The 26,357-nt window shown below is 43.7% G+C and overlaps 1 protein-coding gene across 3 annotated transcripts in view; it reads right to left on the bottom strand.

The window, feature by feature from the left end:
* The window catches only part of obscnb (obscurin, cytoskeletal calmodulin and titin-interacting RhoGEF b), a 656,492-nt gene that overhangs the window by 134,684 nt on the left and 495,451 nt on the right, over positions 1-26,357 (bottom strand). For 2 of the 3 annotated variants that reach the window (XM_085987451.1, XM_085987452.1), the window contains 2 exons: positions 25,943-25,985; positions 20,230-24,214 (listed from right to left, as the gene is read on the bottom strand). In XM_085987451.1, the coding sequence (XP_085843577.1) occupies positions 22,639-24,214; positions 25,943-25,985 (1,619 nt within the window). In that variant the 3' untranslated portion in view covers positions 20,230-22,638. Of the gene's footprint in view, positions 1-3,371; positions 3,460-5,523; positions 5,626-7,452; positions 7,581-9,838; positions 9,969-10,841; positions 11,312-12,290; positions 12,403-20,229; positions 24,215-25,942; positions 25,986-26,357 lie in introns of those variants that run through there. The other variant, XM_085987453.1, reaches the window with a different exon arrangement.

Below are 26,357 nucleotides of genomic sequence, written 5' to 3'. Positions count from 1 at the left end.
TCTCAAGGCCTCATGTAAGGGCTCTTGCACCATGGGGGGCATGCGACGAGGTCTCAAGGCATTGTGTAACAGAACCTCCCCTTCTTTCCCCTGCAGTCCAAGATGGCGATGATTAGAAAGGAGCAGCGTCGAACCGGTGGCGGACCTGCACAAGTGGTCACTCTCACGGATCTGGAGGAGAGAGTGCACCAGATACTTGGTGGACGTCTGTCTGGTCCAGTGACCACTGCATCTGCCGACCCCATTACCGACAGCTAGGGTAAGACTCTCACCTTTTTCACCTGTTGCCTTCCACTTGGTCCCCCCGCCAGCATGCATCCTCAGTGTGCAGCCATGTCAGAGCCTTGCCGCAATCTGGCATGCCTTTCAGCAAACCTGTCCTTTTGCTAAAGCCACTCTTCCACCTCCCACTTTCAGATGAAGCAGCACCAACTCGGGCTCAATGCGCTGAAGCTGCCAGTGCCAGTGCCACCGGAGGCGAGGACCAGGAGGAATCCGGACCAGCCGTTGCAGAATCCGGGGAGCTGAGACATCTGCAGACTGGGGATAGTAGTCCCCTGGAGGGGAGGGGGGGTGGCTCTGAGGATGAACCAGTTGCCGGACCAAGCGGCATGAAGCAACGCAGGGGGGATAGGCAAGTTCGGCCACCGTCTCCCCGCAGGGCAAGGCAGGTCGTCATGACTGCTGCACAGAGTGCAGAGGAGGTCCGTTGCCTGGCAGAGATGAGCAAACAGGCCCGGGTCAGACACACGGAGCTGATGGCTGCAGTGGAGAAGATGCCTGAGTCAATAGATTCATTGGCTAGGAGTATGTTGGACTTCGGGGCAACAATGGAGGACTCTGCAGGGCTTTGGGGCAACAATGGAGAGGACTCTCCAGGTGTTCGGGGATACAATGGACAGGTCTATCCAGGGCTTCGGGGCCACAATGGACAGGACTATCCAGGGCTTCGGCCCAACAATGGAGAGGACTGTCCACGGCTTTGAGTCGGCAATGGAAAGGACTGTTCAGGGCTTCGGACAATCCCTGGAAAGGTCTGTGCAGGGCTTGTCCGAGGCAGTGGAGCGGTCGGCTCCTGCCTTGTCCGAAGCCATGGGAAGAACTGTCCAGGCCTTCTCCGAAGCACTGGCACCTGGCACACAGGTCCTCACTGTTGCCACGCAGTCACTTGCTGGGCTCCTCCACAGCCAGATTGACGCAACGCAATCTCTCACTGCAGCCACCCTCTCTGCATCAGATAGGATCACCCCGGGCCCTTCCACTCCCGTACAAGGCCAGGAATCCGTGGAGCCTGCGATTGTGGCGGATGAGCCGAGCCGCTCCCCTCAGATAGCCAGTGTGTCGTCCGACCATGGTGCAGGTGTCCTCTCTCGGCAGGAGACCATTGCACATGCCAGCGCTGGGACGCCTGCATTGCAGCTGCCACCACCTGCAGGCCACACTGCTTCCAGCCATGGTCACAGCAAGCATCCTGCGTCCGCACCCTCCAAGCCCAGAGGCCGGCCAGGCCGTACCTCAGGGGCTTCTGCGCTTCCAGACAAGCATCCCCCAGCCTTGAGCCCGCCACTGGGGTCCAATTACGTAGGAGCAGCAGGGAGGGAAGGGGCCGGGCGCGAAAGAGAAGTCGCTCTCCCTCAAGGGGCCAGTTGTAGAGGGAGGTGCTGAGACGTTTGTTTGTCCAAATTCAAGGACACCCTCAGCTGCTGTTATATTTGCAGAAGGTTTGTTGAGTTTTGCGGCTTTGCCGAACAGTTCACAGTTATTTTGAAAGTTATGGTTTCTGCTCACATTACGTTGTTTAGCTGTAATGAAGGACTTTTGTGTCAATAAACAGAAGTTTCAATGTTGCATGGTGCATGTGACTACTTTCAGTGATGCTGGCATTCAGAGGCCCTCAAACATCCAATGTGCGCATGAGTTAAGACTCTCATCATTCCGCCACAGGGGTGTCGAGACGAGTCCAGAGGAGCCTCTGACGTATGGACCTTCCAATTTCAGCAGCCCTTCCATCTTCCTCCTCCTCCGCCTGCTCTTCCTCCTCCTCCTCCTCCGCCTGCTTGTGCAGGGTCCGAGGGAAGGTAATGAATGGACGCGTTTGCCTATAAAGGGCATCTGTCACTTGCCGGATGCAACAGCGGACTGCAGCCTGAGCGACAGTCGCATTGTCCCCAGTGGCTGACTGAAAGGATCCGTTGGCATAAAAATGGAGGCCATCAGTCAGTGTAGCCATCACAGACAGAGAGGTTCTGCAGCGTTCACGCGGCTGCAGATCCTGACCAAGCAGGTGGCACAGATCAGTAACAATGTCCCTCCAGATTCGGAGCCTTCCCAAACACTGCTCCTCTGACATGTCAAGGCTTGTCACCTGCTGCCTAAAGACCCTCACAGCATCCCGTCGGATTGGCCGACCTCCATTGCCCCATCTCCTTCTGGCCAATCCCGGCCCTCTCTCCCGTCGTCTCTCTGCCCCTTCACAGTGTTGGGCGATGAGGCCGTCGCCCTCCAAACAAGCTCCCATTCCGATGCCAGTTGGTCAAAAGGCTTTTAGGTGTAGTGGTGCAAGTGCTTCGGACAGGGTTGAAGGTCCCAAGTACTGTAAAGCTAAAATCCCAGAACTCCGCTCCACATTAGCTCGCCAACTCTCTCTAGCAGCGATCGCAATGAGCAGGCCAAGTGGCAGAAGATTCTGCACTAGAGCTGTCCCCTTTAAATAGCGCCGCCCTACTCCGAGAGAGCCTGTTAGCCCTCCCTCGAACTGTCACTAATAGCGCTGGGCGCTAAGGCTCCGGGCGCCACCCAATATGCGCTCAGGCGCTCCTAAAAGGCGTTGCACACTGAAATGACGTCATGAGCTGCTTGCGCTCGCGGGCGCGCGCAAACACTTAGCGCAGGCGCTAAATGTATAGTCAATTTCTGAGTCGGCGCTATCCTCATAGCGTTCGCCCCAACATAGGGCTTCGCCCCAATTCTAGGTCTCTTTAGGCGCTCAGCGCCGGCGCTACCAACCCAATTTCTAGGCCTCAATGTTTTCAAGGGGAGACTGGATAGGCACTTGAGGGAAATAAACTTGCAGGGCTACGGGGATAGAGCGGGGGAATGGGGCTGACTGGATTGCTCTACAGAGAGCCTCCTTCTGTGCCGTTATGACTATGACTTGAGTGACAAGGGACTCATTCAACAACAATAATTTGCGTTTATATAGTGCCTTTCTACAACATTCTAGCAATACTCACCACTGATATTACTGGGCATGGTGTTTTTATTAGTAATCTTCTCAGCAGCTGAGTGTCTCCAGAATAATTTACTCATTTTAAAAACAGAAATAATACCTTATCAGAAGAACTTAAAAATCCCTTAACAGACATATTTACCTTCCAATTTCCTCTTTAACATCATAATAGGAATGCAGTTTTCTTCTCTTTGCTAGCTTCATGGAGCATTCTTCCTTGGCTTTTGTTTCTGAATTGCCCCGGCATTCCCCAAGAAACAATAGTAATTTATATTAACATTTAATATTACAACATTCGTTTTTATTTTGAAACCGCCGAATTTGTCTGTGGACATGCACAAATATAAAGCAATATTGTTGCTTTATGTGATTAGAAGCAAGCAAAGGGACAGCACGAGAAATGGTGTTTCTTAATTATAATTTCAATTGTACCGTCCTTTGGTCAATGGTGGTGCTGTCATCCTGTCTAGGTGGACATTAAGGATCCCAAGGCAATATCTAAAGAAAGGCAGGGAGTTCTCAGTGCCATCTTCCCAGGAGGCGGGTGCCTGGCCCGCGTAGGGTCCCGTCTCCTGGAGGCGGGAAGGGGATTACAGCCACTTAACTGCCTGTCATAGGTGTGGGCTTCCTGACGTCGGGAAACCCTGCCAGGGTCAGCGAGGCGAGCAGTGGGTCTGCGGGGGTCCAAAAGTGCGCTGTGGAGGTAAGTGATGGATGCAAGTGTGGAGAGGTAAGTATGTGAGGTGAGTGAAAAGTGAGAAAGTTTCCTTACCTTTGTTTCTTCTGCAGGCTTCAATCGTTGGGAATGCAGAGGTTCCGGCATCTCAATGGCAGAGATGACAGAATGGCTGCTGCATTCTCCGATGCAACAGCCATCTGCTTTGTGCTCACAAAATAGGTTTGCTGAGCCTTGAGTACAAGAACTCACCAAACAACAGAGAATGTCAGTGTTTGACAGCTTTTCAAAGCTGTCAAACAATGACAATTCATCTGTCAAAAATTTGACAGATGAAACGTCATACGCTGACGTTCTCTGTCACCGGCTTCCCCTTAATTGGCCTGCTAAGCGGACTTAACAAGGTCAATCAAGGGAAAATAGCGTGGGTTGGCCACAAGTCGATGGAGGCAGGACTAAAACACAACAAGCAGCAGTCCCGTCTCCAATGCAACGTGCCCGCATTGGCAAAATCACCCCCTTAGTGACAGTTTATATATAGTTAAGGGTTTCAAAGGAAACAAATCTAGGCAACATTTTTCTTCAATAAGAGGGTGATAAAATTGAAGCATGGATTACCAGCAGAGGTGCTGGAACAGAAATTCATGGTCGGTTTTAAAAAAGGACTGGATACATTATTGTTAGTAATTTTAGAATCAGAGTAATGAACCTGATGGGAAGTTTGAAAGGGTAGGCTAGAATATCTGAATATCTAAATCCCTTGGTGTGGATTTACGAAGGTACGAACAATGACGGACAGGAAAATACCCTCTGGTTCATCCCACGTGCTTGTCCCATACAACTGTGATGCCACAACACATAGGCCTAGAAATTTGGTGGGCTGCGCCACCAGTTAGCGCCCAAAGAGGGCACTTAGTGGGTTTAGCGCCACTGGCCACGCCTCCCGCAAAATTTAGCGGGGCATTAATGGCGGCGTTAGCCTGTAGCGTTGCACCGCCACCGATAACGTCATCGGTGTGCGCAGCACCCCGCTACTGCCCCGATCGCGATATTTGGTCGCGCCCCCCGCTGTAACGCCGGTCGCAATTTGCGACCAGTTCAGGGGGGCCTACCTGTGGCGGTAGTGGCGCTAATTAAAGGGGAGGTGCGGGGCGGCCATTTTTTTTGCTGGCCGCCTGCCAGCACCTCCTCGCGCCGCCGTCCCCGGCCTCCTGAGCCCCCGCGGGCAGTGCCGGCTGTGTCCCAAGAGCCCGGCACTTCTCCTCGGTGCCGGGCTCTTTTGCCGGCACTCATGCTCTTTGATCGCGCTGGTGCAGGCCCCTCCCCTTTAAGAAGGGGAGGAAGGCCTGCAGTACTGCAGCATGCCACGCTGCGGCACGTTGTGCTGTGATATTCAGTTGCAGCACCCCAAGAGGGATGCGGGGCGCCTCAAACAGCGCCCCGCTTCCGTTTGGGGTGCTGAAACTGAATATCGGGCTGGCGCAAGCGGCTCCGTCCGGAGCGGTAATTCCAGCGCCCAGGCGAATATTTGGGGCGCCACCGAATTTCTAGGCCATACACTCCCCACCCCACTCGAAAGCCATGTAATCTCCTGGGAGAGGTGAAAAAACAGTTGTACCTGTGCTGGTGCTTACAACAGGTGATTTGAGTGAGAGAAACTGCTGTGAGGTGCTGGCTTTCTGGGCATCACTAGGTTCTGCACCTTGTTCTTCAGGAATACCTATAGAAACAGGAGAGCAAGAAATGTTAGAGTGGTGTCTGAGAAACGGGCGCAAAGTCGGAGGAACGACAGCTCTGCGCACTGGTGCCATGCTGGCCTGAGGCCCGAGCCAAATTTAACTTTGGGCCTCATTTAGGTGCCTCGTGGGAGCTGCTTCCTTTTGATTGGGTCTGCTCCCTCCTACTATGCACTACCTTGTCCTGAAAGGAGAGAAATATTGTTGAGATATTGGAACTATGAAAGGTGCATTGAATAACAGGCAGGCGTTCTCCATTCATCCCGGCTTGTGTGTGAGTCAAAGAAGATGTATCATGCGGTTAGGCTGTGTTGTAAGCTTGCTTTGTGGGATCACCTTTCCAATAGTCATATGACTACAGTTCCAGTTGGAAGCGGTGCTAAGCCGTGTCCTGCTGCAGTACAGTAACATGCGTGGAGCATGGAAAGAGCTGTTTTGTGAGGGTTGAGCATGCAGCCTCAGTCAAGATGTAACAGAATGGGAGGAAACTTTTAGTGGTGGGCCCAATTTGTCAACTATTTTGTTAGTGAAATTCTGGCTACCCTTACCTTGGCAGAATTCATTGTGCGAATAAACCTTTTTCTTATCTGCCTTCATGTTCTCTGTCTGTTTGAAACTGCATTTACTCTTGACAGCCACTTCCTGCCAAGCAGCCTGGATGGGGTAGAAATTGGCACGTGTTGCGCATGTTTTTCAGGCATAAAAAGGGCGCACATCACACCAATTTAGCAGTGGGACAACCTGCTCCCAATCTGTGCAGGCGTTGGTCCTACTGCTAAATTAGTTGGGGCCTTCTTTAGACCGTAATTCCCACCAATGTGCTCCCCATGAGCACTGATACTCACTGGGAGCATAGGCGGGTGGATTGGCCACACTGTTTCAAAGGGGAAAAGGGTCAGTATTCGTACTTTAACAAAATTTAAGGAGGCAAAATGACTTTAACCTACTGGATTTATTGGTGACTATCTTATGTTTATGGCCCCTTGCCAAATAAAAACAGAAACTGCTGGAAAACACTCAGCAGGTCAGGCAGCATCTGTGGAAAGAGAAAGTGTGTTTCAGGTCAATTACCTTGAAAGTTCATTGACCTGAAACGTTAACTATTTCTCTCTTCAAAGGGGCTACCCAAACATAGAAACATAGAAGATAGGAGCAGGAGTAGGCCATTCGGCCCCTCGAGCCTGTTCCGCCATTTAATGAGATCATGGCTGGTCATCCAAATTCATTACCCTGTCCCTGCTTTCTCCCCATATCCCTTGATCCCTTTAGCCTTAAGAAATATATCTAACTCCTTCTTGAATATATTTAATAAGTTGGCCTCAACGTCCTTCTGTGGTAGAGAATTCCACAGGTTCACCACTCTCTGGGTGAAGAAATTCCTCCTCATCTCAGTCCTAAATGGCTTACCCCTTATCCTTAGCCTGTGACCCCTGGTTCTGGACTCCCCCGCCATTGGGAACATTCTTCCTGAATCTAGTCTGTCTAGTCCTGTTAGAATTTTATAAGTTTCAATGAGATCCCCTCTCATTCTTCTAAACTCTAGCGAATACAAGCCCAATCGACCCAATCTCTCTTCATACGTCATTCCTGCCATCCCAGGTATCAGTCTGGTATTTTATTATTTTATTTTATTATCAAACCATCCTTAACCTTCAGTTAAACATACTGCACAGTAATTCATTGCATTTTTTATCAAAACACATCAACATGCAATAAAATTAAATATGTTTCAGCAAGCCTTACTACACTTGGTTAGTCCTGAAGACTGCCCAGTATTTTAATGCTACAATGCCACACTTCATTCGTATCACCTGCATCCCCTTGTGCAGCCAAATGAATGCGGTAGCTCTCGGGAAGCTCCATGTACAATTTGTGCCTCTTGATGTCAGGCAACATGTGCATTTCTTCTTCCCTGTAGCCAACTCTCTCACTTAAATTCCTTGGCGAAGATAGAAAAGAAAGTGTCAATGAAAAATTACAGTCGTGATATTTTCATTTAGTAACAGCAAAGAAATGATACGTGTTCCTAATTACTGAAGGTATGAATGGCATTGGATATAGAATTTGCAAATTCTAAATTAATTTTTAGAGCTGTTTTTCTCGTTTTAAATTCTCTCCCTCAGAATTCGCAAGCGTCTTAGCACATTTTTCTACATTAAATGTACTGTATAAATGCAAATTGTTATTGGCCCAGAAATTCAGGTTTCCACGGGTGAGTACCATGGGGTACTCACCCGTAAGCCCAATGGAAGTGCCGGTTTCCTGCATGCACTGTGCATGCGCGGGAAACCGGCACTTCCGTTCCCCTGAAAGAAGGGGTTCAGAAGTCGAACGCGTGCGCAGGAGAGGCAGCGCTTGCGCATCGAACTTACATTTTTTTCCCCAGGTTTTCCCGGGAGGGTAAGTCTCCAGAAGTTAGACATGTAAAAAGCAGTCGCAAGGCCTGCTTTTTACAAGGTAAGTGGTGAATTAATTAAAATTAAAACATTTTTTCCACAGGTTTATTATTTCTAAATACTTTAAAGAAAGGTAAGTTTATTTTTAGCCCCGTTAGAAAATGTAATTAATTTTTTCAAAAATTTAAATTATTGTTTAAAATAGTTATTTCATGTAATTTATAGTTTATTTTAAAAATGTGATTTAAAAAAAAAATTATTTGAAGATTTAGTGATGTTTTGGGGCTTATAGTATTTATAGGTTTGACAGGTCTTACTGTCAAACTTATGAATGAAGCATTCCCTGCTACCATTGGCTCTCCATGGCCCACGTGATCCCACGGGATGCATCGAACTAACTGCGCCCCGGGATACGCAAGCACTGCGCGTCGGCAGTTGGAGGAGGCCCAGGACCGGAATCCCACACGGGCCCACAGCTCAACGGCCGGCGCGGTAGGTTAAGTGCAGGTCGGGGGCTTGCACCCGTGGGAAGCCCCCGACCCGAATTTCTGGGCCATTGTTTTTGTTGGAGTCTTGCTACCGTGGCTTCCAACCATACTACTTTAGTGGTGAGAGACGCTCGATGTGGTCAATGGGAGGCGTCACGAATAATCACTAGGTGGTGTCTGTAAGGGGTGTGTGTTGTATCAGCTTAAAGATTCTCTCCCTGCATTTACTGGCATAGGCTAAGTTCATACAATTCATTTTGATTATGGAATTTGAGCTGACTACTTTAGTGAGTTACCAAATCTGAAGTATAGGCTATCATGACCACCTTGCAAAAAATACCGAAAATTTCTGTGCTTGATTATCATAGTACTTCAAGAGTGTGATATTAGTGTGCTTTCAAACTGACCAGTCGTCAATTCTTTGCCAATATTACTGTTGCTGTATGACTGTAATTATAGTTTATTTTTAGAACATAGAAAAATAGGAGCAGGAGTAGGCCATTCGGCCCTTTGAGCCTGCTCCGCCATTCAATATGATCATGGCTGATCCCCTATCTCAATACAGGAAACACTTTGGTATCCGGCACCGACGGGACCTGAAGGGTGCCGGTTGATTAAAAATTCCGGATGACGGAGAGGGATATCTACCGAGGCTATATTTAACAAACAAAATTTTAAAAATCAAGAAATGTGCAGTATACAGTAATTGGGTACTCACCTACAGAATGTTGTGTTAAATGGATGGTAGAAGATGCTTGATTAAGTACAGTACTGCCAGTTGAGGGTAATGCATAACTCTAATCGGAAGAGACTACCGGCAGCGCAGGGGACGCACAGAAAAATGGCGGATCGGAAGAGACTACTGGCAGCACGGGAGAGTCAGACTCCTGTTATTGAGGTGTTCAGACTTCCGACAGCGCCAAGAAGCCAAGTAGTGGCAGTTTGGAGAACTACCCCCACTGACTAACTCAGCCACCGTGGGAGACTTGGACTCGGCAACATTTCCAGTTATTGAGGTGTTGTTTTTGGAGTATAAATTTTGCCGGTTAATAAGAGAATACCGGATATTTAGGTGCCGTTTAAATGAGAGTTTCCTGTACCATATTCCCACTTTCTCCCCATACCCCTTGATGCCCCTTGTGTCTAGAAATCTATCTATCTCCTTCTTAAATATATTCTTCCTGTTTATATAAGGAAGATACAGCTTCACATTTTTTATATGAACAGATACATATATTTTCTTTAAAAGTAGATAGTTTGTAACGTATTTTATTTTCAGATCAAAATATAACTGCAAGGTGGGGGGAGGTTACCTTGAGAAAATATTTTGCTCAATTATATTTATATCGGCTGAAATATTTCTTCTTCTGAATGTGGTTGGGCTAAACTGTATTTCACGCAGCTTCTTCACAGTAACACTTTGAATGTTCTCATTCTCCAAATCTGTGTATGAGAAAAATTGTATTCATTAGAAAGCACGGAAATAAGAAGACAGATCAGCTCATCAAGTCCGCTCCTTTAACAGACCATGTACACCCTTGCTCTATCATGAACTCTGTCCCACCTATTTAATTTTGAGGGGCAAACATCACTGAGCCTCACTGGGAATGAAGAAAAAGCCAACACCGCAGTTGATATTCATCCAACACCGCTGTTGATCTCTGGCTTGCTGTCCCCAATGCAACATTTGGCAGTACAGGGACCACTGTGAACTTCCATGCCTCTTTCATTTTCTGAAACAGAATCAAGCCTTTCTTCTCTCCAGTATAAAGGGACTATCGTGCATGGATTCTCTATAAAAGTGTGGGAGTTGTAAAGAATGTGTCAGAGGTTGTGGCATAGTATACAACATTTCTGAAAGGGATCTACTGCACTTGCCTCAGCAGTGAATGCTTAAGTACTTAGCACTACAGAGACATATTAATGGAGTAGAATCATGTAGGGGTAAGAACTATAACAGGCAAGTACTTGCCACTAGTTGTGCCCTTTAAAAAAAATATATAGGGCCGTATTTTGTACTTGCTTGAAAACACATATTGGAAAGACATAAATCGCACCAAAAGGCATCATTATGTTATTGCTGTATGACCATGAAGGCTTGGATTCTTGTCACTCTTCTACTTCCCCAAATATGAGGAAGGGGTTGTCAAGCACGTTGAGATGATGATTATGCCTCTAAGTTTTAGTGGGATTCTGCTTCTGCACATATAGGTCGGAGAAGACGCCCTGAACATGATCTCCATAAAAATAAATCCTCTGCTTAAAGGTAATGCTGACAAATAGCAGCCAACTGCACCAATCTGAAAAGTGACTAACCTTTTACAGGCCTGGCTTGGCCATCAGCACTGCTGGTTTGAGATTCTGATGTATCTGGTTTAAAAGGTTCATCAATTTCAAGCGGCTTCATCTGCCCTGCAAATTGCTCTGGAATGTCAAGTCCCTCTGCCACTGCCCCACTGTCTTGTGGCAGAGCCATATAAGTCAGTGGAGAATCTGCCAATTTATTCAAAGCTGTCTCCATTTCACTGCCTTCATGTCCAGGTGAGACTCGAATAACTTCTTCCAGTTCTGAAGGTGCCGTTGTCTCTTCTTTTTTTGAATGGCAAGGCTCTTCTTTCTCTTCATTATCTTTTCTGCTGTCCAAGCGCTGATTATATTCTGCAGCTGAGGGAGATGTTCCAGCTTCATTGTTTGAGCCAACATCTGCAAACGTTACAGATTTTCTCTTTGACTTTTGGTGTACACTTGTGAATTCTGGCCAACGTTCTTCTTGTAATGTATGCCGGCTGGAAGGGTAATCAGAGGCATTGAGCATTTTAACGTAATAACTAGCTGGTTTAAACAGTCTAAGCATTGCAATCACAACCCTCACAAAATGCATCTATTTGTCTTTCTTTTCAGCCCCTGCTCAACCGGGGGTCCTCTTTCTTTAAATGTCTGTTTCTATTGCTCTTTCTGCCATTTCTGTAATATAGTTTCTCTCTTGATCTCTAAGCTAATATTTGTTCGGTCTCCTCAACTTCTGTATCTAACTTCCTGCTGTTCTCCCGCCTCTCAGATTCCCTCCCATCAGCCCTGCTGCTCAAGTGCAATTAACAAAAAACAGAAAAACCTCCGAGAATCTCCAGCACCCACCCATCAGTTTTCTCATCTGCCAACTGCGCCAATCAACCTCATAAGTAGTTATTTTAACCAGTGGGCTGGTGTTTCTCTCATTAAGTTTGATGAATTGCCTACTTGGTGCCTGTTACACTATTGGTAGTGAATGCCAGATTTAAATGTGAAACCAATCATCTGGTAGTATTTCGAGTCTCACCTGGACATAGCTACCAGAAACATAGCAACCACTGGAAGTAAAGAAAGGGCAGAAAAGCAACTCAAGTAGAGAAGGAAGCAACCGAGATATTTATTTCTCTCTTAATTTAGTATTAATATACAATTGGACACCTAGTACAGTGAAAGATGGTGTGCCATTTAGAAAAATTCTACTGACTACTGATATTACTGCTACTGTTCTATCACCATGGTGCAATTTTCCTAAGCTGTCATTGGTGGTAACTGATCATCACCAGTGGTAAATTAATTCTCACCTAGCGACAGAGTAAAAACCCATCAAAGATCCAGGGGAACACTTGCCACCTGTAACAACACTGCGACCTGCAATCCATGAGCGCTTTTAATGAGTTCTCAGTGCCTGTTGTGATGCCCATTACTTTAATGTGGACCTCTTAAAGGACATGGGTAATCTGCACAATCAGTACTCACTTTGTATCAGCCTTGCTTCTTTGCATACCATACTCTAAACCTGGTATCTGTTCTTCAGGCATTCGTCTCATTCTAGCTTCAATGTTTCCCATTGCGATGTCAGCAACACTTTCTGGAAATGGACAACACAATGAATTCCACTCAGGAGCAAGGCCCTTGCAATCAAAAATTTGCTCAACTAAAATTGTTTTGCTGAGGCGTTTTAAGTCTTCCCACTGTTGCTAGGAATTTGGTACCCCAGGGTCAATGCTTTCAAATGACATACCCTTTTTGTCTGCAGCAGGTTGTATACCAATGGTCAGGGCTGCTTCCATACCTCTTATTTTCTGAAACAGAATCAAGCCTTTCTTCTCTCCAGTACAAAAACATATAAAGGGAGTATTGTGCATGGCTTCTCTATAAAAGTGTGGGAGCTGTAAAGAATGTGTCAGAGGTTGTGGCATATTATAGAGCATTTCTGAAATGGATGTACTGCACTTGCCTCAGCAGTAAATGCTTAAGTACTTTGAGCTACAGAAACATATTAGTGGAGTAGAATCATGTAGGGGTAAGTACTATAGCAGGGAAGTACTTACCACTAGTTGTGTCCTTTTTAAAAAAAAGTATAGTTTTATAGATTGTATCTCTGGATTCTTCAATTCATCCATTTTGTGACAACAGACACGCTGAGATGTTGTAGGGTGAGCAAATCTACTAAACATCTCTGGTGTTACTGACGCTGCTGTGTTTACAGCTTGGTTATAAATCCATTGCACATCATTATTATTCCTTCTTAGTTATGTTAAATCTTGCAGAATGGATCAGAAGCATGGTTCCACAAAGAACCCCGTAAATGCAAGTATTTACTAGAAGATAAATAGGGCAAATCTATTTCAACTGGGCAAGCAGTCGATAATTACAGGACATGCATTAAATATCCTCACCAAGAGAAGGGAGAAATTAGGAGTACTGTTTTTAACACAGAGGGTTAAAAAGACACAGAAGGCCCCGTCAGAAACTGTGGTGGAAGCAGATTCATAATAGTTTTTAGGGAAATGGATACATTTTTGAAAAAGAAAAATTTTAAAGGGCACGGAGAAATAGCAGTAAAATGGGACTAAATGGCTAGATCTTACAGACTCCTTTGGGGCTGTAAAATTCTATGATTCTAATTAAAATCTAAGGCTAAGCTCTTCGTCCTAGTAATTAAATCTAGGCCTCTTTACTCCTGTTTTAGCTACTGCTTGTTAAATTATCAAATTGCTGTAATAAGAAAAAATCATGTGTGTTATTTATTGTAACACTTTTGTATATTATTTATTTTGGTTCATAACTCTACATCAACATTTGTAAAAAAAACTACCTTAAACAAAACTTATTTAAGGCACCTTTTGACGCTCCTCAAACTCAACAAATGCCTTTAAATATACGCAGGCACATGTGCTAAAGCATAATAATGCAATTATCAATGTGAAAATTTAATGAAGGAATCGAGGAGCAGCTTGCTGTGGAATCTGTTTTCCTTCTCAAATAGCTGTGGAACCCTTGATTCCATTAGATGTGTGCATTGTAAATGGTGTTGTAAGAGGGGGCGTTTATTTGCATAATTTCCTGCCTGTGGTCACATCTGTGTACCCCTTCCTATTGGCAAAGAGGAGGATGCTGTGGTAAGGAAAAATGCGATCAATGTCGTCTTAGAGTGAGTACCGATCATCTGAAGAATGGTTCTGTATTACACTGTTGCATGGCACTGCAGAGGTAGACTTCCTCAGGGCAGCTTCCTTGGCCCGATCATCTTCAGCTGTTTAATCAATGACCTTCCCTCTGTCATAAGGTTAGAAGTGAGGCTGTTTGCTGATGACTCAGCCATGATCTCATTGAATGGCGGAACAGGCTCGAGGGGCCAAATGGCCTACTCCTGCTCCTATCTTCTATGTTTCTATGACTCAGCTCAATTCGAAACTCCTCTGATAATAGAGCAACCCATACCAGCCAACAGAAGGATCTGGACATCTAGGCTTGGGCTGACATGTAGCAGGTAACATTTGCGCTACATTAAGTGCCAGGTGATGACCACCTGCAATAAGAAAAGGCCCACCGACCTCCTCGTAGCCTTCAACGGCACCACCATTGGCCAGAAACTTAACTGGAAAAGCTAGATCAACACCATGGCTAGAAGTGTTGGGCAGAAACTGGGTACTCGTCCTGACCCCTCAAAGTCTCTGCATCATATCAAAGCTCGAGTCAGGACTGTGATTGAATGTCATCACTCACCTGGATGGGTGCAGCTGCAACAATACTCAAGAAGCGCGACACTATCCAGAACAAAGCAGTCTGATTGATCAGCACCCCTCCCACTGAGCTCAATATCCATCTCCTACACCACCGCCAAACTGTGGCTACAGTATCTAGGGGATGCACTGCAGCTTACTTGCCAAGGTATATATATTATTGTGGGTTGCATTATTTTACTAGGTATATATATTATTGTTGGTGCACTATTTTACTAGGTATGTGCATTATTGTTGGAGCACTATTTTTCCAAGTATGTGTTACTGTGCGTTGTACTATTTTATTAGGTACTAGCAGGGGAGCCCCGCGTTGCAGGGCAATTTTGGGGCTGGTGGATGTGTGGGCCGGGAGCCTGGGACTGGATTTGGGTTGTCGGCAGTTTCCAGGGCTTTTTTGGGCCTGGTGGATGTGTGGGCCGGGAGCCTGGGACTGGATTTGGGCTGTTGGCAGTTGGAGAAGCCTAGGCCTGTTTTGCACTGTTTTTTAACCTAAACATTTCTAGCTTTTAATACCTTCAAAGATGAAAGTTAAAGTACTTATAAAACATTTTTGGTAAATCTTATTTAAAAAAAAAAGAAACTGACCTGGATTACCAACGTTTTTAGCTGCCCTGGCTGCTGTATAATGGCTGACAGATCCCTGAGATGAAAACGATTAGTCCCGCCCACACACACACCGATTGGTCAACCATCAGGTGACTGAACTGTAGGATTGGTCAACCTTGACGTCAGTCAATGCTAATGAGTGGAATTTTGAAGGTTTTTTGTATAATGTGCGAACAATTTTTGTCTGACCAATAAGTAAATACACCTACAAGAGTCCCCTAATGATGAGCGTTCTTTTGATATAACACATGTATAGGTACGCTCTATAACTTTTGATTGTATAGCCGGACAGACAGACAGACAGAGACATACTGTTTTATATATGTACTAGCTGGGGAGCCCCGCGTTGCGAGGGCAATTTTGGGGCGCTTGGTCTCCCTGCCCCTGTGTGTCCCCCCTCTCCCTGTCATGTCCTCTCCCTGTCCTATCCCTCCCTCCCCTCCCCTCCCTCCCTCCCCTCCCCTGTCTCCCTCCCCTCCCCCACCCCCACACCTACCCTCCCCCACCCCCTCCCCTCCCCCGCTCCCCCACTCCCCTCTGTCCGGCCCCTCCCCCCGCCTAGCGCCCGAGGTCCAGTGCCGTTGCGATAGCGGCCTTGCAGGGCCTAGCGCTTAAGGCGCGGTCGGGTTCTGAGGCTGGGACGGACCGGAGCTGAGGTCCCCCGCGTATCGCGCGGCTGATGGACGGCCGCTGCGGGTGGGCGGCGCATGCGCGGTCAGTGCGAGGCGGCCCGCGGGGAGCAGGCAAGGGCGGCTTGGCGGCCGTTAGCGAGCGGGAAACTTCGGGCGGCCCGCCCGCGCTCCGTCCGCGACACCGTGAAACCTGAGAGGGGGAAGTAGAGAGGGACAGAGAGGGGAGAGGAGAAGGAGAGGGAAGAGGAGAGAGGGAAGAGGAGAAGGAGAGAGAGGGAAGAGGAGAAGGAGAGAGAGAGAGGGAAATTTTTTGAGCTTCAGGCCCCGAGTCCCCCCTGCGTGAGGGTGAGGAGGCGGGGGGGGGGGGTTGCTAAACACAATATAAAACTCAAATAAATTGTTAATTAATTCCCTAACACATAATTCAAATATTTACCTTACTTCCCTAACACACTGAAAGTGTGGGGGAAAAAAATCATGAAAAATCAAGATGGCGGCCACTCACCTCGGTTCAGAAGGATAAGGCCCGCCCACACACGCACCGATTGGTCGACCGGTCAGGTCACCGAAGCGTAGGATTGGTCAATCGTCGAGTCACTCGACACTCAACTGTAGGAAGGAACCCGCCGTCCGATTGGTCGACCTCGATGTCACACGGTCGCTAATGAGATGCTAATGAGCGGAAGGCTGAACGTTTTTTGGATACCGCGGGCGGGATTTTTGTGCGGCCGAAACGTAAATACGCCTATGACCGGTCCGGAATCGCAAGCTTTCTTTTGAGGCGACGCACGTGTCGGTACGCTCTGTAACTTTCAAACGTATAGAGAACAGACAGACAGACATCGGGACAGACAGAAGAGCTCTTTTATATATATAGATGATAGATGTGTGTTCTTGTGGGTTGCACTATTTCACCAGGTATATATATAATTTTGGGTCACACTGTTTTACAATGATACCAGGGCTAAAAGGATTAAATTATGAGGGCAGGTTGCACAGACTAGACTTATATTCCTTTGAGTATAGAAGCCTAAGAGGTGATCTAATTGAGGTGTTTAAGATGATTAATGATTTGATAAGGTAGATAGAGAGAGACTATTTCCTCTGGTGTAGGAGTCCAGAACAAGGGAGCATAACCTTAAAATTAGAGCTAGGCAATTCAGGGGTGATGTCAGGAAACACTTCTTTACACAAAGGGTATTGGAAATCTGGAACTCTCCCCCCCAAAAAGCTGTTGAGGCTAGGTTAGTTGAAAAGTTCAAAACTGAGATTGATAGACTTTAGTAGGCAAGGGTGTTAAAGGTTACGGAACCAAGGCTTGTAAATGGAGTTAAGATACAGATCAGGCAAGATCTAATTGAATGGAGGAACAAGCTCTAAGGGCTGAGTGGCTTACTCCTGTTCCTATGTTCCAGCACTAATCTTAAATTGTGCTGGAACATAGGAATCTTTCCCATCTTTTCCATTGCCAGTGGGAAATAATTTTTCACTTTTTTACCCCCTCCAAACTTTGAGCGCTTCTACTAGATCACCCCTTAAACTCTACTTCAATGATTACAGCCCTGGTTTCTCAGATTGTTCATTATAAGCTTATCTTTTCATCCCTGGTACTACCATACAACATGCATTTATAGCTTTTAGCAGTTTTTAGAAACAGTAATCAGTGACAAAATTAACAGTCACTTGGACAAGTGTGGATTAATTAAGGAAAGCCAGCACGGATTTGTTAAAGGCAAATCGTGTTTAACTAACTTGATTGAGTTTTTTGATGAGGTAACAGAGGATTGATGAGGATAATGCAGTTGATGTAGTGTACATGGATTTCCAAAAGGAGTTCGACAAAGTGCCACATAATAGGCTTGCCAGCAAAGTTGAAGCCCATGGAATAAAAGGGACAGGGTCAGCCTGGATACGGAATTGGCTAAGTGACAGGAAACAGATTGTAGTGGTGAACGGTTGTTTTTTGGACTGGAGGAAGGTGTACAATGGTGTTCCCCAGGGGTCGGTTCTAGAACCACTGCTTTTATTGATATATATTAATGACTTGGACGTGGGTGTACAGGGCACAATTTCAAAATTTGCAGATGACACAAAACTTGGAAGTATAGTGAACAGTGAGGAGGAGAGTGATAGACTTCAGGAAGACATAGACAGGCTGGTGAAATGGGAGGACACGTGGCAGATGAAATTTAATGCAGAAAAATGTGAAGTGATACATTTTGGTAAAGAATGGGGAGAGGACGTATAAACTAAATGGTACAATCCTGAAGTGGGTGCACGAAGAGAGAGACCTGGGCGTATGCGTGCACAAATCGTGGTGGCAGGGCAGGTTGAGGAAGCAGTTAAAAAAGCTTACGGGATCCTGGGCTTCAAAAATAAAGGTATAGAGTACAAACGTGTGGAAATTATGATGAACCTGTATAAAACACCGGTTCGGCCCCAACTGGAGTACTGTGTCCAATTCTGGGATGTGAAGGCCTTAGAGAGGGTGCAGAAAAGATTTATGAGAATGTTTCCAGGAATGAGGGACTTCAGTTACATTGATAGACTGGAGAAACTGGGGTTGTTCTCCTTGGAACAGAGAAGATTGAGAGGAGATTTGATAGAGGTGTTCAAAATCATGAGGGGTCTGGACAGAGTAGATAGAGGGAAACTGTTCCCATTGGCAGAAGGGTCGAGAACCAGAGGACACAGATTTAAGGTGATTGGCAAAAGAACCAAAGGCGACATAAGAAAAAACTTTTTTACGCAACAAGTGGTTAAGATCTGGAATGCACTGGCTGAAAGGGTGGTGGGGGAAGATTCAATCATGGCTTTCAAAAGGGAGTTGGATAAGTATCTGAAGGAAATAAATTTGCAGGGCTATGGGGAAAGGGCGGGGGAGTGGGACAAGCTGAAGTGCTCTTGCAGAGAGCCGGCACGGACTCGACGGGCCGAATGGCCTTCTTCCGTGCTGTAAACATTCTATGATTCTATATAGCGCCTTTAATGTAGCAAAATGTCCCAAGGCGCGTAACAGAGTGTTATCAATAAAAATGCTTTGACACCGAGCCACAGAAGGAGCTATCAGGACAGAAGACCAAAGCTTGGTCAAAGAGGTAGGTTTTAAGGAGCATCTTAAAGGAGGGGAAGAGAGGTAAAGAGGCGGAGAAGTTTAGGGAGAGAATTCCAGAGCTTAGGGCCAAGGCAGCTGAAAGCACGGCCACCAATGGTGCAGTGATTAAAATTGGGGATGCACAAGATGCCAGAATTGGAGGAGCGCAGAGATCTCGAAGGCTTGGAGGGCTGGAGGAGATTACAGAGATAGGGAGGGGCGAGGCCATGGAGTTGCTTGAATATAAGGATGAGAATTTTAAAACTGAGGCGTTGTCGGACCTGGAGCCAGTGTTGGTTAGCAAGCATGGGGCAATGGGTGAATGAGACTTGGTGCGAGTTAAGATACGGCAGCAGAGTTTTGGATGAGCACAAGTTTACGTAGGGTGGAAGATGGGAGGCCGACATGAACAGCACTGGAATAGTCAAGTCCAGAGGTAACAAAGGACTTGCAAGGACCAGCAGTGGGCTGGAGTTTTATTGTGGGCCGGCATTTTTTTTTTCCTGTGTGTGCTCCTCCAGCCCCACAAAAATAAAAATTATAAATTTCTGTTTTTTGAATGGTCTCCAGTGATCCTTTCAAGGACCACCGGTAAGGCTGCTTAATGCCTGGTACTTGAAAATTGGAAACGGACCCCAAATTGCATAGTAGAGCTGCCTCCGCGCCAAAAATTGCATCAGGCGGGCTCTGGTGATAACGGGGCGGCTGAGGTGCCTCTCCTGATTTTCAACTGCCAGCTGCCCTTTTTTAAGACAAGGCCTGGGCAGCCAGCAGTTGAACATCGACACCCCTCATCACTTCTTGGCTTCTGTATTCAATGACAGTGTGAAATATTTATTAGAATTAAGTAAGTTACCCAACATGACAAGACTGTAACACACTTTTGACATAATAATTTCAAACACACCAGGAGTTCAGCCGTGACATTTCCAATCTTGTTATTTTCATTCAGAATCCAATACAGAATGTATTAATATACGTGCTTTTGCTCGTTATGTCAAGTTATACTGTATCTTTTTTCCTTGAGATGCATTCAAAATTAAAACTCACAAAGTGTGATTCCGTAATGTCACTTGGAGGGAGCATCATTTGGAGCTTGCAACCTTGTTTCTACATTGTTAATGTAGAATAATACAAACATATCTAAAAAGGCTCAACCAAGTTCAGGTGAGACTCAGCTAATCTGAACGCATTTTACTTTCAGTTTCATTTCAAATTAAACATTTAACCCACACACGCAGCTCTATTTTTGCCTTTGTTGAATGTTCTTTTCAAGTCATCTCCTACTTAAAGCTAAATGTAAATTTTATATATTTAAAGTTAACCGAGATGACAAATTTACTGCAGAAACTAGACTTTATTAAGGGGTTCAAAAATACCACACAGTAATCAGGAGGCACACTTTGATTTTTTTATATACTGTATATAGCTAAAAAAATATTACCCCCTTACAAAACATACAAGAATGCACCAAACATGTTATGCTGTCTTTAAACACAGACTGTACAAGATACATTACTCAATATGTATTTGAAGGTACTAGTTTGTCAAAGTTAATGTATATTGCACAAGTTTCATTTTCCTTTCAAGATGCAGCGCTGTCATGGCTGTAGTATTGTTTCTTTGAAATAGCCTCCTTTTTATTTTTTTGTTTGTTATAGGGATTCAAGATTTGCAAACGTAGGCGTGCAATAAAGTTTCATATAGCAATCTGCATGCTGCAGTTCACCACTTGTAAGTTGATATTTTTAAAGTTAATATTGATGTTGCGTTAAAATTACAGGTCTTTTTGTGTGGCCCAAAAAACACATAACTGTACTAATACACACCACCACACATCTTTTTAAACAGTTTACAGCATGGAGAACACCCACATCAAAATGTCCTATACATCCTGCTCTTAACTCGCATTGCTGGAAAGAATTTTAAACTCAGCTTAAACCTCCCACTTCAGAATTTTTTTTTTTTTAATTATCCACCTGACTGTAGAAGTCATTAGAATTTTGTTGAATTCAGTCATTATTTCTTACTTCAAACGGAACAATATTTGGAGCACCTAAATAAACTTTAAACACAGTATTTTAAATAAAGTAAATGCATCAAAAACTCACTTTTTCTTTGTTTGGAATAGTTAAAATATCCAATTATCCAAATAATTAAAACTAATTTAAATATGGGAGTCTTTGACAAGCCAATTCCTTAACATGACAAAGATATAACTTTTTTCTTCAGAAGCTGATGACTGCAAGTATATGCTTTTAAAAGACAGTCAGCAAACTAACACTTCAAATGTAGGCTTGCAGCTCTCTTCCAAAATGGTAACCTATTGTTGTATACAATCATGTTCTATTTCCAATCTACTTTCTTCAAGCTTTACCACCGAATATTGTAAATAGATACAACAAAAACTTTAATATCAGTAGAGAGTAGAGTTAAACTAGTTTTCTTCTACTGAATATGTGCACATTTCTAAAAAAAAAGTACAATATTATAAATCATTCAGATAGCATTGTGGATGTTACATAGTGCCATCTAAACAGACAGATGGATCCTCAATGCATAAACGTTCAAGATTGCAACACACTTCCCATTCTCTAAAAGAGATTGGGAGAAAATAATAAAATTGTAATGCTCAGAAGAAGACTTACTCTTGGGAACACGTTTTCTACAGTCTGTAATGCCAGTTACTTTGTAAAACAGCCTGCTATTTTGATCATGCCAAAGACTCAAGTCCAATGGCCCAAGGACAATTATAAGGATATTCTATGTTAAACTAAAACATGCCACACCACATTAATTATCACTACCTAATATCTCTATGCTCTGATGATCTTCTTCCCCTCCTTATTTTACCTTTTTGAAAAGTTAGGGGACAACAAATATCATATTATCTGGAGGTTCAATGACAAACAATTTCAGGAAAAAAGTGCATGTCTGGCTCATAGCTTGAGCAACATTAGCCTAAAAAAGATTGAATGATGCAACCTCCTAACATCCTTCTGTTAGACAACCCATAAGAGGATTTTTCAGTAACGTTAGTAGAACTTTGATGAAATTATTGCAAAAATACAAAATTGGTTCTACATGCTAAAGGCTTTTTTCTCAGTTAGATTTACCATTTAATCCACAAGGGACAACGAAAGGTTGTCTGTTTGCAAATCAGCAAAATCAGACCTAAGTTTTCACAATTAAAAGCTCCAATGATTGATCTGACATCCAGAACAGTTCATTAAGGTTTTCCTTTGAAAAACCCACAAAGTAATTCATATTCCTTTTAAGTTAGGCATTTTAACACATTATAATGGTGCATGACAGTGTCAACATCTGTGTGTGTGTACTCCAGCATATTTCACCATGCTGGCATGACACCAAGAAGTCACAGTGGTGATAACACGCTTATTGAAACTGAGTGTACTGTCAGTTTGACTGGTCTGTTATGTAGTGATCACGAGACCCAACTAAAGAGAGAACATTTGAATGATTTTTAATTAAATTCCAATGACAACTAATACTTATGAAGAGGACAACATGATCTGCTGTAAATTAACATATTTCTCTCTATTATAAATTTGGAAGCCCAATAGTTTTATTTAATTTTTTACGTTATGTGGAATGGTGTACATTACCTTTATTAGAAGTTCTTTTTCTAAATGTTCTCCCTTAAGACTAGAAATACTTTATTAATGACATTTTCTCCATTGCTATATTTCATCATAAACTAGGCTAGATGTTCCCTCATCATAAGATTATTTTTTAAGTTTATCATGTTTGCTTCTGGTGGGCTCCTCTGGTGAGTCTTTCTTACTGATATGTAATGTGACAGTTTCTCCATAGTTGAGAGTTCTTGTAGAAACTTCAGTTTTAAAGCTTGGTTGTCCACTGTCCACAGAACATTGCACTTCAGTACAAAAAGATGTTTTTAATTCAAATGGTGGTTTCTTCTCCGTTGCTGTTGAGGAATGGATGACCGATTCAGTACATGATCCACTGACATGTACTGACAAATTTGACGGCCCCATTGAATGCATTTCGGTTACTCGAGACGTTGACATGAACATGCCTCCAGGTCGCTGATCTCCAAACTGATGCAAATAACTTGGCTTCATCTTAGGAACAACTGGTCTCCCGACGTTAAGTAAAACTGGTTTGCCAATTGTAGGTTCATTTATTTCTGCCTGTAGAACAGAAATTTCACACGGTTCGTTGGAACTAGCAGCTAATGGAAAATCTTGGTCAACTGTATCCTCACATTTGTAGGTTTCTCCTTGAGCAGGAATGTAATCTTCAAGGTCTTCCAAAGTTAATAACTTGCCATTATGAGTCAATATTTTGGTGTCTCTGTTGATTAGGTCATCACTGCTGGACTCAGAGGGTTCATCAATAATGACATGCTCATCTTCTGTTTCTATTTCTTCTTCATGCTCTGGCTTGAATTCCTCCATTTCATCACTAGAAATATCCAATGGGAGATCCACAACCCCCAAAGGAGATGCTGTTTCAATATCAGATAGATTTTTGAGAGATAGCTGTTCATCATCCATGGGTCCAGGTGTTTCAAAACTTAACATAATAGTTTCACCTACATGTGCAACAAGTGGAGTTTCCACTTCCAGCAGTTGGATATTAGATTTGCATTGATCTTCAGTTACACTTGGCTGAATATCATATTTGTTCAATGAATGAGCAGATGCTTCATAAGAAGCATCAGCAAAGTGGTCTAATATACAGTCAGGATTAATGTCATCTGATGTGGCTGGTTCAAAGTCTGTGGTAGTCTCAGGTTCACAGATAAGAGATTGAATATCTACATTGGTTAGGTTTTCTTCTGAAAGAGAGGAACGCATCTGTTCCACCAGATTATTGTTTGAGTTGTTTATGTTAGGGTCAACCCTAAGGGGTCGCTTGGGCCTTGGACTTGAAGATCTGTAGCTGACCTGCCTTTGCTCAGATAAGGTGCGGGTAGAAGGGGAGGCTGATCTTTTCCTTTCAGGTTTTGCACTTTTCTTAACTTTGATTTCAATCACTTCTTCAACTTCTATCCACCTCGGCTTTTGCTCTTGTACCTTAGTTTCTACAAAAATGTGTCTTGCAGCTGCGCCTTGTTCTTCCGGTTCTGTTATCATAACTGCAGGAATGGGTGGCTTTTTCATGGAGGCTTCTCTGGGTTCAGGCTGAGGCTTGGGAGTAGGCCTCTTGGGTCTAGCTGAGAAGGATATTTCTGGTACTGTTTCCTGTGGTCTTGGTGATCTTGCAGGGGAGATGCTTGAAGATGTGCGTCGTTTAACCTTTGGGCTCTTGACTACTGTTGTTATAGTCTCCTCACTAATCATAAAAAAAGTTTTAATAATTTAACCATCAGAAGGATCCCATTGTCCGCACTGTACAAAATGCATCATCAGCTCTGGTGGAGGTAGATTTATGGTTAGTTGGTGAGCAAGGCAATCAGATGCAATACATTTTAGATCATGCCAGTGCACTCCAGTAATGTTAAAAATTATAATAATTAAAAAATGTACATTTCTTGATTAAATCTGCATCTTATTCATTTCAGGTACAAAGTGCTGACATGCATGTTTCAACCCAAAATCGGGCAGACGTAAGACCAGTGGTAACTGTTATTCATTCTGTTAAATTACACTTCTGGCTGTAATTTAAAATTGCTGCTTTAACACCATGCTTCATTTCTTAAAAGAGAATACACTAGCTACTATACAAAAGAAGGTCTGTATAGTTTTCCAGTGAATGTTTGCTACCTAATACACCACCTTTAGTCAGCTGGCAGGAGGCATAAAAAATTATAAAAACAAAGGATCTTTACCAACATCTTCGAACTGAGAACGAACTATCATGCATGACTGGAACGTCAATCTCTACTATATATTATGTTATATATTTCTGACATGACTGTGCAAATGGTGAAAGAAGTGACTTTAATATACTTCAATAAATGCAATTAATACTAGAAATAGGAAGTTATAAGTTAGAGGAAGAAAGTTAAAAAACACAATGGGATTCTCTCATTTCACCATACAAAGGCTTCAAGACCCTGTTACCCTGTATCAATTTGTACCCATGATGCATTGTGCCAACTAAACATACTTAGCTAACTGAAAAGTAATTTAACTATTTTAATACAATATACAGCTAGAAATCACGGAAAGAGTTTCAAATGGCATTGTAAGTGGGTTTATAACCATCATATAAACCCTGAGATGTGATTATGAATTAGAAACCATTTTTAATAATTTATAAGATTGCAGATGTTGTTTTATTTCAAGTCTTTATTTGCCAATATGAATTCTGGTAGTAAGTGTGATCCATATGGTTGAAACATGTTATTAGCCATACTGAAGAATTAAAAGATTGGCATGGAATCATTATAAATGTTCTAAACGATAGTCAACAATTGATTCCTGAGACATTTGCAGTCAGTATATTATAATCAATTAATTGACCAACTGTTGATTCAGATGATAATACATCAGTTCCAACACTTCACTTAAACTTCAGGAGACAATATCTATTGCAGTTAAATTTTTAATTTAATATATATTTCCAATTTATGTAGCAGACTTATATGAAATGTACAGTTACTGAATTGATTTGGACTAAGAATATCAGTTTTACACTTCAACCATAAAATTTAGTGGTCATCAATAATTACATTCAAAATGCACATCAAAATAGAAAAGAACTGGCACATAAGCATTCAGCTCTGCGCATTTGTCCTGAATGTGATCTTGACTGCAACAGAAGTAGCACTTTGAAAGCATATGCCAAGTGCTTAAAGCCAAAACTAATTGACTATGCTAAACAAATTCATCTTTTTTATCAAAAGGTCAATTTAATGTTAATGTAATTGAGATATTGCCCTTCTGAAACTTAGGGAAACCATGTTCTTAAGCCAACCAAACTGTGATTACGACAAACACTGACATGCACAGGGAAACACTGATTATCTGTACGGATGGCACAATGTGATCAAGCATGCGGTGAGATGGACAAGCATGACAGCTTACACAAGCAGTAATGAAGAAACTAAGCACTTACATGATGATGGTTTTCTTGGGAACTTTAGTCTCTTGTTCAGTGACTACAAGAAACAGGATGAAAAGCGTGGAGTCAGAAATGGACAAGCTGAAATGATGGAACCCACTCTTGCAGTCACTGCTGTGATAAAACCGTACTGCCACCTCGTCATTTATTCCCACAAGTATCAAGTGCTGGGATTCTACAAATTCTGTTCGCCTGGCATTCGTCTCAATGATCAGGATCTAACTGCATTTCTGCATACTAAACAAATGGTAACATTCCATTAAAACAGCAATCAAGTAGAAACTGTTGAAGTTTACCAGTTCTACAATTGATCCCGCAAATGACTGGTGACAGAAGAGTACGATACTACTTAAATGTTACTTTGCTGAAATGTTACCATTTGTGTAGACTGTGTGCCAATAAGGGACCA

Source organism: Somniosus microcephalus, chromosome 5 (genome assembly GCF_052327205.1).
Source record: "Somniosus microcephalus isolate GS21.2 chromosome 5, FLI_Smic_1.0, whole genome shotgun sequence".
Classification (NCBI taxonomy): domain Eukaryota; kingdom Metazoa; phylum Chordata; class Chondrichthyes; order Squaliformes; family Somniosidae; genus Somniosus; species Somniosus microcephalus.
This window is presented reverse-complemented; position numbering and strand designations above follow the sequence as displayed.